A 16,911-nucleotide genomic window follows, 5' to 3' on the forward strand; every position below is an offset into this window, starting at 1 on the left:
AAAATGACAACTCTATCATTATTTACTGATAGAGTAAAACTGACAGAGTTCTGAACCTGTATGCTGTTTTTTCTTTTGTGGAACTAAAAAGGAAAATCATACAGAAGCTATGAACAGCAGCCCGTATGATGCCTTTCCAGCTCAGAAAAGAACACAATATATATATATAAATAAAAGCACCAAAAAAGTAGTCCGTATGCTTTATAAAATCACTGAGAGCTACAACAGGGAAAATCATCAGCAAATTATAACTTTTTGTTTGTTTCTATGCTATTTTCATAGCAGAAACAAGATAAAAAACACAATAATGCAGTGCACAAAAGAACTACATAAGACAAAAATCAATATAACTACATATAAATAAATACAAATCTATATAAGATTTTTAAGATTAGTTTTTAATAAAAATGCAATAACGAAACCTGGGCAAACTTTATTAAAACATTTTTAAGTGTGTAATGGAATAAATAAAAAATATTGAAAAGACTATGCCATAAAATATATGTTCTAAATAACAACTTAATTCGGTCCGTTCCTCACACACAGCACGATATGACATAAGACTTGCAATATAGTGCAGTGCATTGAAGAACTTCTAAATGAACCCCGTGAAACATTATACCGGACTAGATAATTACATTGCTAAACAGAATTTATCTGCATGCTTTTAACTCACACAAAGCAGGGTATCTGCAGAGTTTATAACTTCAATTTGAGACTTTATAAAAACTGCACAAATACAATACTATATGCTCATGCAGAACAAATCCATACAATCTCAAAATAAATCATGCATCTCAGATTCTTTGACTTTAAATAAACAGGCACATATTCAACAAAGTTATATCAGTAACTGCAAATTTAAAATACAATATGTACATATGTACTGCAATTGATTTATGTACATATACGTACATCAATACAAATTAGAGGTTGAACAATATTGGAGTTTGCCGATACAATAACAATGTGTTCAAAGAATGGCTATAAAAAAAGTATTGTGCCGATACTAGTAAAATGTATTGACTCTTATTTTGAAAGGTCTTTGATTTTCCACTCCCAGCTGCTAGTTTAAAATATGAGGGAAAATATGGACTCTTATAACCATCTATTAAAATAGAAACAAAAAGTTTTATAATCAAATTTAAGACCTCTTAAAATGATAATTAAGATTTTTGTATGACTTTTTATGCTAAAACTGAATTTTAAGGACTTGCAGGGACCCGTTCACATCTAAAAATGGACCAAGATGCTCCTCAACATGAATTCTAGAGAAAAAGCATAACACATGACTAAAAATACGAGCAGCCCATAAGTGTGATCCTTTCATCAGTCGTCTACCAGGTGCCAGATCAGCCAATAATGAGGAAAGAGGATCATGGCCAGGAAACTGTTGAAGACATGCATGCCACAAGAAACTAGTTATAAGCTCAAGTTTTCATTATCAGAGCGCTTTATGTTAGCAGAGACAATATACAGTAAAGCTCCTTTCTCACTGACAATCTCATTAAAAACATACAACTTCTGGTCAATTTGTTGCTGCAAAACGCTGCCGCCGCCAAAGGACTTGCCGGGTTGCATTGCTTTAATTAAAAGAACACACGTGCTCATTAGCTGGACAAAACATACACTTTTTCGAAATTTCAAACTAACCCAATACAAGCAGACACAAGTTGTACATGCATGACTAGAAAATAAACACCTACAATTCGCCTTAAAGGGGCCTTGATTATTCATTAACTATCTGATGCATGTGGCAAGAAAAACCGAGCACTAGCTTTACAAATCTATAGGTAAACTTGCTGACACTGAAATTGATACTGGACAACCGATACTGCAGTTTGCAGATACAAAAATAATGTGTTTAAAGAACAACAAATTACTGTGCCATTTTACTAGTAAAATTTACATATTGAATGATTTTTTTAATAAAAAAAAAAAAAAATTTGGTAAACAAGCTCAAAATACACTGGGACTTTTATTTTGAAATGTCTGCACTATACCACTTCCAGCTGCTCATTCTAACATATGAGGGAGATAACATATGCACTCTTATCTAACTATCAACAACATACTACAATAGAAACACCATTCAATAAACAATTCATCAACAGTAGATCAATAAGCAACCACTTAGCATAAATTCATGGACTGCAAACTGCTCTGAAATGGCGACAATGTAGAACTTGCAGGGACCCGTTCACATCTAAAAATGGACCAAGATGCTCCTCAAGATGAATTCTAGAGAAAAAGCATAACACATGACTAAAAATATGAGCAGTCCATAAGTGTGATCCTTTCATCAGTCGTCTGCCAGGTGCCAGATCAGCCAATAATGAGGAAAGAGGATAATGGTCAGGAAACTGTTGAAGACATGCATGCCACAAGAAACTAGTTATAAGCTCAAGTTTTCATTATCAGAGCGCTTAATGTTAGCAGAGACAATATACAGTAAAGCTCTGTGTATTTAACAGATAATCCGTGTATCTAGAATACTGTCTAACACTTGATGGCTGCTCTGTCAAGTCTTCGTCGTCGGTTAGGAACCTGTGTGTGCTCTTTGATACCAATCTTTCATTTGAAAGTCACGTGTCTAGTATCTGTAAAACTGCATTTTTTCATCTTAAAAATATATCTAAATTACGTCATATGCTCTCATTGACAAATGCAGAACAATTAGTTCATGCATTCATGACATCAAGGCAAGATTATTGTAATGCTATTATGGGTGGTTGCCCTGCATGCTTAATAAACAAATTACAGCTGGTCCAAAGCGCAGCAGCTAGAGTTCTTACCAAAACCAGGAAGTATGACCATATTAGCCCAGTTCTGTCAACACTGCACTGGCTCCCTATTAAACATTGTATACATTTTAAAATATTTCTGATTACTTACAAAGCACTAAATGGTTTAGCTCCGCAGTACTTGAGCGAGCTCTTAACACATTATAGTCCTTCACGTCTATTGCGATCTCAAAATTCCGGCCAGTTGATAATACCTAGAATATCAAAATCGACTGCTGGCGGTAGATCCTTTTCCTATTTAGCACCAAAATTTTGGAACAGTCTTCTTAACATTGTCCGGGAAGCAGACACACTCTGTCAGTTCAAAGCATCTCTTTGACCTAGCATACACATAACACATTATAGACTTTTATAATTTAATGTTAGGCTGCATAGATTAGGTCAGCCGGAACCGGGAACACTTCCCATAAATCCTGATGTACTCGTTACATCATAAGAAGAATGGCGTCTACGCTAATATCAGTCTCTCTGTTTATCCCGAGGTTTACCGCAGTCCGCCGGTTCCAGGCTGTATCCAGATCTGATGAAGGACCTGTGCCTGGACGCGACGACAGCGCAGTCCTGAAATGTCAATTAGGCTCTTCCCTGTGAAGGCCTCCCTCCACTCCCTTTACCTCTCTACAGATAAAGTGTTGTCGGGATAATTCCGGTTCGCGTGGCTACGTGGAAGCGATAAAAATTCTGTATTATTAATTTTAAGGCCAGACAAGTAGTATGTTGAGGGTTGATTTGTAGGGAAGGACTACACGCCTGTGCACATATATATTCAAACGCACATACCTATAGACTGAACTCGTAATACGCATGTGCATGCCATCAGCGTTCTCACTGGTTCGCGTTTTTTAAGTTTGCGCAGAAAGAACTTAAGAGTTTTCTGTTAAAACGGTGTCGTTTTAGCGGCCCCTAAGTTAATAACTAATGATCGTTGCGACGGAAGTGAATCAATCAAACTAACTTTAGCTGGACAATAACTTTATTCTAGAGGTGCTATAAAGCCAAAGCACTTTATTTTAATTTCCTATTATCAATGTAAAGCTGCTTTGGAACAGTCTACTTTGTTAAAAGCACTATATAAATGAAGATGACTTGACTTGACTAGAATGCACAACAGCGTCACGTTTTTACTTTGTGCTCATGTTTATTTCAATCATATTCTTTTGAATATTATTATTATTAAGATTTATGTTAAACCATTTAAGATATTTAAGACTTTTCATGATCTTAAATTTGATCAAACTCACATTTTAAGACTTTTAAACTCATTTTAATTTGAAGTTTTAGGCGTCAAGTGTCTTCTTCAAATGTCAAGTGTCTTCTTATTGTCTCTGAAAAAGATATTTCATGCAGCAGTCAGGTGGATATCCAAAATAACTTATTTTACTGACTAAAAATGGCAGATACAGCTGGTTTCATGGCATTGTGTCTTTTTTAAATCCACACTTATTTCTGCACTAATGGGGAAATGCTTGCTTTCTAGCTATAGTGAAACGCCTCAGTCCTGCACTCGCTGTGTGTCCCTCAGGGCTGCATTTGCCACCGAGTTACAGGTTGAAAAAAAAAAGTTCCTTCCACCCTCTACCCACAACCTCAATATCTCTGGAGCGTGTCAAAATGCCAAATACTAATGAAGTCAACTTCTACTGAAATTCCATGAAGTTATTTTCTCATAGTTTCAACACTGTCTAACGAAAAACTTTAGACATGAAATGTATCTGATGTGGGACCTGATGTAAAAATATATTTCTGCACATTTTATTTGTATATATTCCATTCAAAAATAAGAATTACGATTTTTAAATGGTTTTTGAAAGAAGTCTCTCATACTCACCAAGGCTGCATTTATTTGATCAAAAATAAAGTAGAATAAAGTATAATAAATATAACAAATAAAGCGTGACCGGTGTCTGAAGCACGTGTGTAAACACGACAATTTTATTGGCTGACGACAGGTAATGAAGTCTGTACCGATGCACCTATAGCCCTATTCGGACGGGACTAGTTTCACAGGGGGACGTTAGAGAAATGTCTGTTTCACAGACGTACTTTGAGATTTTAATCCTGTCCGAATCTGCCATGTCTATCTTTTTCTCACACGACCTCTGTAAAAATTCCAGAGCAAATGACCTACTGTTTTTCGTCAAACTCGGCGGTCCTCAGAGAAATCTAATCCCGTCCGAATGCGAATGTCTGTGATTGCAGAAAATGTTTTTTTCCAAAACGCTTTTTCTTGTGTGTTTTGGTCAACGTGAGCTACCGTACCATCTCTCGCTATCGCGTCGGTATTCAAGTTTCTGCTTTTTGCGCACCGATAATGGATGTGGATATGTTCGGTACACTGCGAAGAAATAAAAAAATGAAATCAACAAGAAGAGCCAAATCACGTAAACTGTTAAGTCTGGCTACTGTAATATCAGCTTCAGGTAAGATTACTTTCATTTCTGCACTTAATTACATAACGTGTAAATTATATAAGTTAAAACTTTTTATTCCAGTGGGTTTATTATAAGAACCCAGTTCTATAAAATCATGATGATAAATGTATGTTTATACGCAATCCATGCATTCTGAACACAGGATCTTCTGCAATGCCCACATGTAAAACACAGACACTACCTCGGTAATAAACACAGAGATGTTAGTCCCGTCCGAATCCGTACATGAAATCACAGACGTAGGTTGATAAGAATTGTAACTCAAACGTCGTTTGGAAAACTAGTCCCGTCCGAATAGAGCTTAAGAGTATAAGAGGGCGTCTGCAATTTATGTCATTAGCTTTTTTGTCTTTAGGAACCTTTTGTTTGAAGTAGTGTATGTGAAGACCCAGGTAGCCAGCACAATCGGGCCGTCGCCTCACTCGGCCGTGTTCTGGCAGCGGCTCACCAGAAGTGAGCCAGCTCTGGCTCAGTAATGGATGCCAGAATTGGCTTTGGATGTGCAGATTTGGCCTGATTTGCACTGATATACGGCACATTTAGCCACATTCGGCCTGATTACGGACCATAAGGGCTGGTCTGATTTTGGGTGAAATATGTCCATACAGACCCGGGCCAGTTTAGGTGCAGGGGGTGGGTCTCTTTTTGCAATGTGGTAAATTGTATGTAGCAGTGACCCTTACACTTAAACATAATATCCTTTCCCTGTCAATGTTATGTTATTTATTAGTGTATTTTAATTATTAATTATTAACTATTAATATTTTTTCATTTTTTCCCCACATTCTCTTTTTTCTTAAACTAAATTTGTAACTGCGACATCTAATACAATTTTAATTAACAGTACTACACATAAAATATCGAAGTAATGTTTATAATGAAATTATAATCATGAGTTGGCTGACATAGTGCTAGAATTTAGCTCCAACCCTAATTAAACACAACTGAATCAAAGTCTACTAAAAACTTCCAGGCAGGTGTCCTGGAGCTGGTTGGAGCTAAACTCTGCAGGACACCAGCTAGTAAACTAACCAATGTGAAGTCTTAATTTTCTAATAAATTCATAAACTGTTCTTATTGCTTCGTCTGTAGCCAGAATATGACATGCTTTTTTTACCACCAGAGGAGCAATCTATTAATCGACAGTAATGATTACTTTTACAATATCAGGAGCAATAATCAACAATAATGATTTTGTGATGATATTGCAGCTTCACTCTCTAATAAGTTTTTATTTTTTAAATTTGCATTATGCATTTTTTTGTGTAAATACATGTACATGAACAGCATTAAATAGTCTGTGTAAATAAGCATAAATGCCCTATCAGATGCAACTTCTGTTCCACCTTTGCATAGTAAATATGGCTTTTGTTGATGTTGAAAGATTTGTAAAAGTCTATATTGCGATTGATCTTTTTTTTCTTTTCTTTTTTTTTGCAAAGAAATGCAAGTACTGCCAGTGCATCGGATAGAGAGATTGAAACGTTCATCAAAAGATGGCTTGCAGCTCGCTTCGGACAGAGATGGGGAAATAAAAGAGCAGGCTCAAAAGCAAACAAATTAAAGTGCCCCTATTATGCTATTTTAAAGTCTTCTAATTTAGTTTTTGAAGTCTCCTACAACTGGTTTACATGCATCAAAGGTCAAAAAACCTTTCTCATTTTAAATTTTCTCACAACATACATTGCACATCACCACATTTTTCATTGATTCTCAAAAGACTCATCTGATGACTCAGTCTCTCTAAATCCCTCCTTTCCGAGAGCCTGCTCTGTTCTGATTGTCCAGACAGATCAGTCTGTTGTGATTCCGCGTACAGCGCGTGTCGTCCATTACCATAACTTCCTACAGCTTAGCGATTGTACACCATAAACTAAAGACAGTAACAAACGATGACGTTGATTTTACCATATCAATCTGAGCTCGAGTCTGAAGATGAAACATTCGAAGAACTAGCTATTCAACCCCGAACCTCCATCGCAAGGACGACTTAAGGAAGTTTCTCAGAGATACGCTACTCAGTTTGAGGTACATTATGAGATGTTTCAACTGTAATTCTTCACCATCAGCACTAACAAGTGTATGTCCATGAACAAACCGATGTGTATAATTCAAATTTATTGCGGTGAACATGCAGGAACTACATCAATAATGGTGCATACGTTAGCCGAGCTCTAACATAAACGTTGGTAAGCAGAACGTTGGTTGCTTAGCAGAATTCTTTCAGTAAGACAGTAATAACGTGAGTAAGCCGGTTAGCTTGGAACTTACACAATATAAAACACAAAACTAAGTATTTTGAACACCCCGTACAAAAAAAATACATCAATAATTAATCATACTTACAGGTTGTGATTCTGAGGAGCAAGTTGGTCCAAATAAACTGAGCACTGACCCATATTTATAGAGCAAGCGTTTTGCGAATCCAACGTTGAATTCTGATACTTGAGAAGCAGTCGTCAGTAAAGTGACGTGTTGTGGGCTGGTCAAGTAGTTCACGGGCGGACAACGTACAACACAGGCTGACATTATGCAAATGTATCTCCTAGTGACGTAAAGTAGGACCGTAAAGGAGTAGGATTCTAAACCCAAACGACTCGTAAAGTCGATTCTCTCTTTTGGGAGACAATAACTTTATTTATTGTACACTTTTAACTTGACAACTTTTCAGATCGTTTATATTCGCAAACAGCTATATTACACTCTGCATGAAAGGGAATATTCGAAAAACCATAATAGGGGCACTATAAGGTATTTTCCAAATATCAACATTTACCAGAGTAAATGTTATCAATGTGAGATTTCTGTGATCTATCTGACTAACCACACCTGTCTTTTCCCCTTTTCGTCTCTCTTTGTGTCAATAATCTGTCCATCTTTTAGGGTACGCTTACTTGAGGAGGCTCCTGAAGTTTTCTTTTTCACTAAACATTTAGGTAGTTCTTATAAAGCTGTATGTTAATGTTAGGTAGTTTTAGTTTAGTTTCTTTTATTATTATTTTTTAAGTAGATGCCATCTTAAGGATTTTAAGGCAACAATGTCATTTTATGGAAAAACAAATTATACAATCCATCCTGAGTCTGGCAAATACAACCGAGCCGAGTTATTTCTTCCCGCCTGCCGGATCTGGGCCATTATTGGCCGGAGGTGTGCCTCCATGTCCCAGTTTTTGTTTTGTTTTTACATTGGAGGACCCACATGATCTGTGCATCTGATGTTTGGGTGAGGAGCATGCACGTTCAGTTCTTGAGGATTCTGAATGCACCCATTTTGAGTGAGGAAGCTCCGTTCACGCTGGACTTCATTTTCGAGAGTTGAGGTACAAGCACCTGGCACCATCCGGCCAGAAGTAATATGAAATATTGCTGCTGGCACCATCCGACCAGATTTAATATTATGAAATATTATAACAATTTAAAATAATTGTTTTCTCTTTCAATATATTTTATGATTTCTTGTGATGCAACGCTGAACTTTCAGCATCATTACTCCAGTATTCAGTGTCACATGATCCTTCAGACCATTGTAATCGGCTGAAAAAATCATTTAAGATATCCCTTCATAATTTTGTAGAAACTATGATACATTTTTTGGGGGGATATTTTATGTAGTCAAAGTTCAAAAGAACAGCAATTATTACTGCCACGTTTGATAAATTTACCGCATCCTTGCTGAATGAAAGTAAAAAAATCATACTGACCCCAATGTTTTCACCGCTAATATATATCTCTCTCTCTCTCTCTCTCTCTCTATATATATATATATATATATATATATATATATATATATATATATATATATACACACACACAATACAGAAGACAGCAGGTGAACATCATAGTCAGGTGGCTCAGTAATTAACCGCAGTGCTCTTACCGATCATGGGCGACTCAATAAAGCTCCAGGTGTTGGTTTGAGGCACATATGATTGAAGCACTCCAGCAGAGCGACCGGCCTCATTCACCCCTCCAAACACATAGATCTTCCCTCCACAGACAGTTGCTGCTGCAGAATGGACAGGTTTGGGCAAAGAAGCCACCATCTCCCACTGGTTAGTGATGGTGTCATACCTAGAAAGAAAATGAAAAGCGATTTAGCCTGAAACATGCCTTTTTAGACAACAACAAAAAAGTTCTATTCTATTCTATTCTATTCTATTCTATTCTATTCTATTCTATTCTATTCTATTCTATTCTATTCTATTCTATTCTATTCTATTCTATTCTATTCTATTCAAGCTGCTCATATGTAGGGTTAAAAGTTTGACAAACATCCTGGTATCCACTCTAAACCTTTTCCCCCCTAGAAAAGGGACTATTAAAGTCGGCCTAAATAAAAAGACATGTTCCATAGATTTTTAAATTATGCTCATGGCTCATATCAGTGTGTTTCTGCTTCATGCCTGATAAAGCATCATGGAAATGAGAGTAAATTGCGAGGCTTGGTTGAGTTTCTTTTCTGGCCCTGGGTAAGATAATTTATGTCAACTCTAGCATTTAAACATAAGTAAAAAGAGACTGTAGTGAAAAATGTGCATGGCTGATTGTCACAAAAACTGTCCAGATAATACTTCAAGAAAAAAAAAAATACACTGAATAAAGAAAACGAAGGAGCATTTCAAGTCAAAATATCATTGCTGTAATTAAAAAAAAAATATATACATATTATAAATACAGTATCATATACATACTGTACTGCCATACAAATATGTATAAAATGGATAATTTTTATGCCCATTAAGTAATTTATATATATAAATTAATCTTGTAAGTACTTCAGTATCTTTTAAGTATTTGCACAGTATTTGATCTCTTAAACTCAGTGGGCATGGACTTCTAAACTTGAACGCTGGATTGATCCTCATCGAATCCCAGGACAGGCTCACAGGTGTGAGAAGTGGAGGCTATATTTGGATTGTGCAAAATTATACAAATGAAAGAGCAGGTTTTGACTGAGGAGCCGAGCAACCCAGATTCCATCTCAGATCCTGCCTTGAGTTTGTGCTGGAAGACCTGTGGGAGACATCAGGAGATTGCCTGTTAGAGGGTGAAAATTGAGCAGGGAATGAGACCCGGTCGGGCTCACTGAGTGAGACCATTATGAGTCTTAAATGGAGGAGCAGAAAACGCGTTTGGAGCCAGTGGAGTAGAGTCGACCTTATCTACTGCACATTTAACAGATACTGACTGTGGAAGATTGCGGGAGAAGTTTATCTCGTTTGCCTCGCTGAAGAGAAATGCAGGAAAAATCTCACGAGCATTATCCCAGCAGCACAGTAACATGCATAAATAATCGGAATATTGCAGGATACCTTTTACTTTAATATCTATAGTGTCTACGGCAGCAGGCAGGTGTGCTGGAGGGTTTTAATACAGAAATGTGAAGCTTGTATTTCTGTTAAAGTCCCCCTGTGGTGAAAATCAAGTTTTTACTTCTTTGTTACTTCTTCTTGTTTATATGTCTATGTGGTGTTTTTAAAATGCTTTAAGACAAACCATGTGCAAATTCATAAAGTCAACACCATTGCTGAGTATTTTCCCCTTAAAACTGCAGTGAACCAAAGACAGTCTCAAAAACGTGGTTGGAAATCGCCGGTGTTTCTTTTGTCACAAACTACATTGTAACCAATCGTCAATGTGCGGGTGGGTTTTAGCATATCATTACTATGCTGTGTGAAGCAGGGGAGTCTCAAGAGAAGCCAGGTTATCCCAATATATTTTCCTGTTGACATGAAAAATTGTGTACATTTAGCAATATAGCAGGTGAATTATGTATATTATATATATTATGATGTTATGATGAACTATATACCTTTCTCCACTGACGTTCTAAGTTGTTCAAAATGTTTCTAAGGATACTTATTTTTAGAAGGCAGCCGTGAGACTCTTAGATGGTGAACGGGAACATGGTTTGTGTAACATTAGCAACACATTAGCTGTTTCATAACGAAGTCAAGCAAAAGGCTAATCATATTAATCAGCATTATGTGTTTACTACAGTAAAGTTGGCCAAGTGGATCTCTAAGCTGGTGTGAGTGAGTGGAGGTGGGGGTAATTTGCATATTCATGGATCCACGTATAGTAAATGAAGCACGGGTGTAGAGTTACATTCAAGCTTCAAGCATGAAGACTTTTTTTTTGGTAAAACTTTACAATAAGGTTTCATTTGTTAACATTAATTAATGCATTAACTAACATGAACTAACTATGAGCAATACATTTTTTACAGTATTTATTAATCTCTGTCAATGTTAGTTAAAAATACAGCTGTTCATTTTTTGTTCCTGTTACTTCACAGTGCATTAACTAATGTTAACAAAAACTAGTTTTGATTTTATTAATGTATAAGTAAATGTTGAAAATAACATTAACAAATATGAATAAATACTGTAGAAGTACATTTCATTATTAATGAATGTTGACAAATGTAGTTGTCAAATGAAACCTTATTGTAAAATGTTACCATATTTTTCACAGGAAACATTTTTTAAATATGTAATTTTGGTGATCAAAGATGAGTTTTAATGGATAAAAGCAGCGGCTAAAGCAGTTTGTCGGAATCCAAGGTACGTTTTTTACATGGTTTGCATCCTATCTAGACCAAAGATACAGTGAAGGTTGGTAATTGTTTTTCTTATCTTATTTCTTTTTTAATTCTTTTTCTTATCCAGTCCCTATCACCAGTGTAGTCCCACAAGGGTCCATTTTGGGCCCTGTTTTGTTTTCATTATATATATATATATATATATATATATATATATATATATATATATATATATATATATATATATATATAATTATTATTATTTATTTATTTTTTATATTTTTTTTATATGGTATTTCTTACCATCTCTATGTGGAAGACAGGCATATCTATTTGCCTTTAAGACCCAATTGTAATTTTTCCTGTGCAACACTCCATAGGTGTCTGGATGAAGTAAAATATTGGATGGCTTACAATCTTGTTCAGTTGAATGAAAGTAAAACAGAAATTATGTTTTTTGTTTGTTCAGTTTTTAATAAGGCTATCTTAGGTCCTTGGGCTTGCTATCTACAGGGCCGAGTATAGTTGCGAGTCATTTTTGATTTCTCACTTCAATAAACAAATAAAAACTTTAGTTCGGAATTGTTTCTTTTATCAGAGGGCAATAGCCAAATTAAAAGAGTTTCTTTTAACTAGTGACTTAGAAAAAGTCATCCATGCTTTTATCTTTTCCCATTTAGACTATTGTAATGTTATTTATTCCGGGACCTGCCAGAATCATGTTGCACGTCTCCAGCTAGTGCAAAATGTCGCTGCTAGAATGCTTATGAAGGCTAATAATACTGATCGTGTTACCCCACTGTTATCCTCATTAGGCTGGCTACCAGTGCATTACAGGATCCAATACATGGTCTTGACATATGTTTTCAAGGCATTGCATGGAATGGCGCCAGACTATTTGGTTGAGCTTATTAAACCATATAATTCAAATGTAATGCTGAGATTCACAAATAAAGTATTATTACCGATCCCAAGAGTGTGATCTAAAGGTGACTGCGCTTTTGCTGTCACTGGCCCAAGATTATGGAACAGCTTGCCTTCTGAGGCTAGATTGTCCCTTACGCTAAGTACCTTCCCAGTGCCGCTTCAAGTCATACCTGTTCTCTTGCGTTTTAACTTTTTAATGGATGTTTTATTGTTTGTTGTTGTTGACTTTTGTTTGTTTTTATTTATAAATGTTACATGTGTTCTGAGGAGAATTCAACCCTCTACGCACACCTTGGCAGTAGATTCACCATTGGCTAGTATATGTATATTGTATTTTTTAGAGTTTACGGTACGTCAAATACCCTGCGCATCCATTGAGATGAATTGAAATACAAGTACAGATAGCTTGATGGAGAGCGAAACCCTCAAGCGCTCAGTCAGAATTTATTAACCAATGGCTAATGATAGACATTATTTAGTCAACCAGAGTGAAAGATTTAGTCCCATATGTGAGTGATTTACTCGCATTGTAGAGGGTTGAGAATACACGTTTAAACAAACAGGCTCTAGTCTAGGACGGTCATTCATACATTTGGGAGTCTGCTCAAGCTGTCGTATCCGTCTTTTCACCTTTATTGCAATTTATTGCATCCAGCAGCCATATCACCCTGTAGCCCAAGACTGGTTGCCCACTGAAGCTAAGCAGGGCTGAGCCTGGTTAGTACCTGGATGGGAGACCTCCTGAGAAAACCAGGTTGCTGCTGGAAGAGGTGTTAGTGAGGCCAGCAGGGGGTGCTCACCCTGTGGTCTGTGTGGGTCCTAATGCCCCAGTATAGTGACGGGGACACTATACTGCCAAAAGAGCACCGTCCTTCGGATGAGACGTTAAACCGAGGTCCTGACTCTCTGTGGTCATTAAAAATCCCAGGATGTCCTTCGAAAAAGAGTAGGGGTGTAACCCCGGCATCCTGGCCAAATTTGCCCCTTGGCCTCTGTCCATCATGGCCTCCTAATCATCCCCATATACTGATTGGCTTCATCACTGTCTCCTCTCCACCAGTAAGCTGGTGTGTGGTGGGCGTTCTGGCGCAATATGGCTGCTGTCGCATCATCCAGGTGGATGCTGCACATTGGTGGTGGTTGAGGAGATTCCCCCATCTATGTAAAGCGCTTTGAGGTCTCAGAAAAGCGCTATATAAATGTAACAAATTATTATTATTATTATTAATTATTAATTATTATTAATACAGTAACACAAATGCACTAGCATGTCATAAAAGCAAGATGATAAGTTACAGTATAACCCTAATCAAACTAAACTATACCTGTTCTATCTCCATGCAGCATATATTCTCTGGGTCTGTAGGCATTTTACAACAGTTCCCACACAAGCATCTGGTACAGCGATTTATAGATTGTCATGATGGAACATGCTAATTGATGACTTGAAGATAGTTAACTCCACATCAACTACATAAATGAATCAATTAACCATTCAGAAACGTCCTGTTGCATGTTGTTACTTCTTGTCTCCATCATTGTCAGTCTGGTTTGAACATATAAGGCTGAATACAGCTTACTGACAGTTTCTGACATTTTCAGTGTGTGAGAGAATACCGGAGAACAAGCTCTTGAAGCTCCGCCCTCTTCTGGAAAGGGGGCCGGGAGCAGCAGCCCATTTGTATTTAAAGGGACACGCAAAAAACGGGACGTTTTTGCTTACCCCCCAAAAGTTTTACCTTCCAATAAAAAATGATCTGTGGGGTTTTGAGCTGAAACTCCACATACACACTTTGGGGACATCAGAGACTTATTTTATATATTGTAAAATGGGGCATGATAGGTCCCCTTTGAGCAAAATCAGTAGAGCAAGAGATTTGGTTTGAGCATGATTTTATACAAAGGTTCAATAAACAAAATTTTATTTTTAAAACATTAATCTCAACATTATTTATGCAGTTGTAATTGTACAGATTCAGATGCAACTTCTGTGCCACCTCTGCAGAGCAAAGATGAATGATTTCATTTGATTGGTCACAGCTCTATATAGTATCTAATTATTCTAATTGTATTTATTGATTAAATATAAGACATTTCTCAGGCAGTAAATGTGGATTTTTTTTATTAATTTAAGGAGTGCTGGTCTGGTCTTGGTCTTGACTCGGTCTCGCCCTGCCTTGGTCTCAATTCCTCAAAGTCTCGGTTTTGTCTTGGTCTCGACGCACACTGGTCTTGGTCTTGACTTGGTCTCGGTTTAGGTGGTCTTGACAACAAGCAAACACCAATAATAAGTTAAAATATATATTTTTTCGCATGTAAAATCAGACGTTCAACACTGGATCCCCCCTACAGTAAAGCAGATGGCCCACAAGCGGATATTTCAGCCTCTCTCTGGGCGAGTGGTTTAGAAGCGGGTGGTTCATTGTCAGCTCAGCGGCTCGTGAGTAAGACCATTAATTACACAGAGGGAAAGTGTTATCAGGCGACTTCTGCCTCTTTTTTAATGAGACTTTTACAGCGGCGTAAAGGAAGGAACTAATTATACGAGGCTGAGACTCGCTTAATGAAAGTGCGGTTATAAATACAGACATCTGTGGAACAAATGAAAAATCATTATGACTTGCGTTTTCTTGCATAAAAGAGTCTGATATGAATTAAAGCAATTAGCGAGGAACCACCTGCAGTCATGTGACTTTTCTAGCATATGTGGCTTTGATCCAAATTCTATTTTAATTAGCCAGTATTGTTTTTTTATGAGAAATCCAGGTGAAAATTATCTTCGATTTTGCAAATACATAAAACCTTCATATATCGTAAGCATTATTGCTCATTTCTTTTTAAATAGCTTTTGGCTCCACAAATACCAATAAAATGACCCATTTTTTTCTGTGAAAAATAAATTTTATAAATATGCCAAAAAACTGTTTAGAAAATACTTTATAGTAAGTTATATTATGATTACATTATAGTGCTATTTATTATTTACTCATTTACTTATTTATTTTAATCTAACTTTTATATATTTATTTATTTTAATCTAGGTTATTTATTTTTATTTAAACATATTCATTTATTTGCTTATTTTTGCTTATTTATTTGTTTGAATCTAATTATTTATTTGTTTAAATGTATATTTGATTTATTCATTTTAATCAAATTTTACTCATTATACTTTTATAAAAATAAAAAAAGTACACTTTCTCTAAACATTTCCACATAACCTGTTTGAAAACCCCTGACCTAAAATACCCTAGTGCAAGTAACCCAAGAGCAACACTATCTAAAATATGGAACCATAGCTACCAATACCAATCACATAGTAACCAACCACTCGTAACACCTGAGTAGTAAAGACTCAGCAATGAAAGTACACAGCAACTTTTCTTTTTTTTACTTTCTGGCAAGGTTTATTCAAATCAACATTCAAAGTCTGTTTTCACAAATTTTCCTTTTCTAGTCATCTATCTTTAGGTACACCAAATGGACACCAAATAACTAGCGCTGATGAAAGCCGACTATGTCGTTGCCTCGCGTCGAGGAAAAGAAAATCTGTGCCTGAATACACCGAAAGGACTACAGGCGACTGTCAACTAGCATATGCGTTCTCCGTCTGCGGGTAAAGGAGTAACTGCCTATTTAAGCAGATATATTCGTCTATATTTGTCATTCAAAAAGGGAAAACAAAATTAAGACTGCAGGTATACAAACGGTGCAGAGACAAATCTAAGTCGGTCGACCCTCAAAAACGGCCCGACGGCTAGGTGTGTCACTGGCTTTACTCTCAAGAGAAACCCAGAAGCCTGACAAGAGACAGAAATGATTGTTCCTTCTTCGACTTGTTAGTTAGCATCTGCTTCTATAAATATCATGCATGTTCATATTTCCTTTTGCAGTGTCCACAAATTACCCATCTTAAACAAACAAGATGAAGTTTCTCTGCAGTGTTCCCAGTGCTTTAAAACACGCTGTGAATTCTTTGGTCTAACAGGTGTCCCTGCTTTCCAGATCAGTGTCGCAGGAGGTGCACACTCACAGGCCGAAATGAGACGTCAGGCAGGCAGTTCAAGCAGTCCACACATGCCTGAAGCCGAGGCAGCTGCGAGGGAACGAGGGAACGAGGGAACGAGGGGTCGGGGCTCAGGGCAACTCTGCAATGGTTAGACTCCTCGTAAATATGTGCTAAACTGTGGCTAGCGGTTCTTCT

At 36.8% G+C, this 16,911-nt stretch overlaps 2 protein-coding genes across 2 annotated transcripts in view; both read right to left on the reverse strand.

Moving 5' to 3' along the window:
* Window positions 1-16,911, reverse strand: part of LOC309479384 (uncharacterized protein) — a 75,778-nt gene that overhangs the window by 44,410 nt on the left and 14,457 nt on the right. The gene's annotated exons all lie outside the window — the stretch shown is intronic.
* Window positions 1-16,911, reverse strand: part of LOC309479364 (kelch-like protein 29) — a 199,002-nt gene that overhangs the window by 13,998 nt on the left and 168,093 nt on the right. Inside the window, exon 12 of the mRNA XM_082143455.1 lies at window positions 9,114-9,307. Within this exon, the coding sequence (XP_081999581.1) occupies window positions 9,114-9,307 (194 nt within the window). The remainder of the gene's footprint in view (window positions 1-9,113; window positions 9,308-16,911) is intronic.

Source organism: Leuciscus leuciscus, assembly GCF_965113295.1.
Source record: "Leuciscus leuciscus genome assembly, chromosome: 17".
NCBI classification, from domain to species: domain Eukaryota; kingdom Metazoa; phylum Chordata; class Actinopteri; order Cypriniformes; family Leuciscidae; genus Leuciscus; species Leuciscus leuciscus.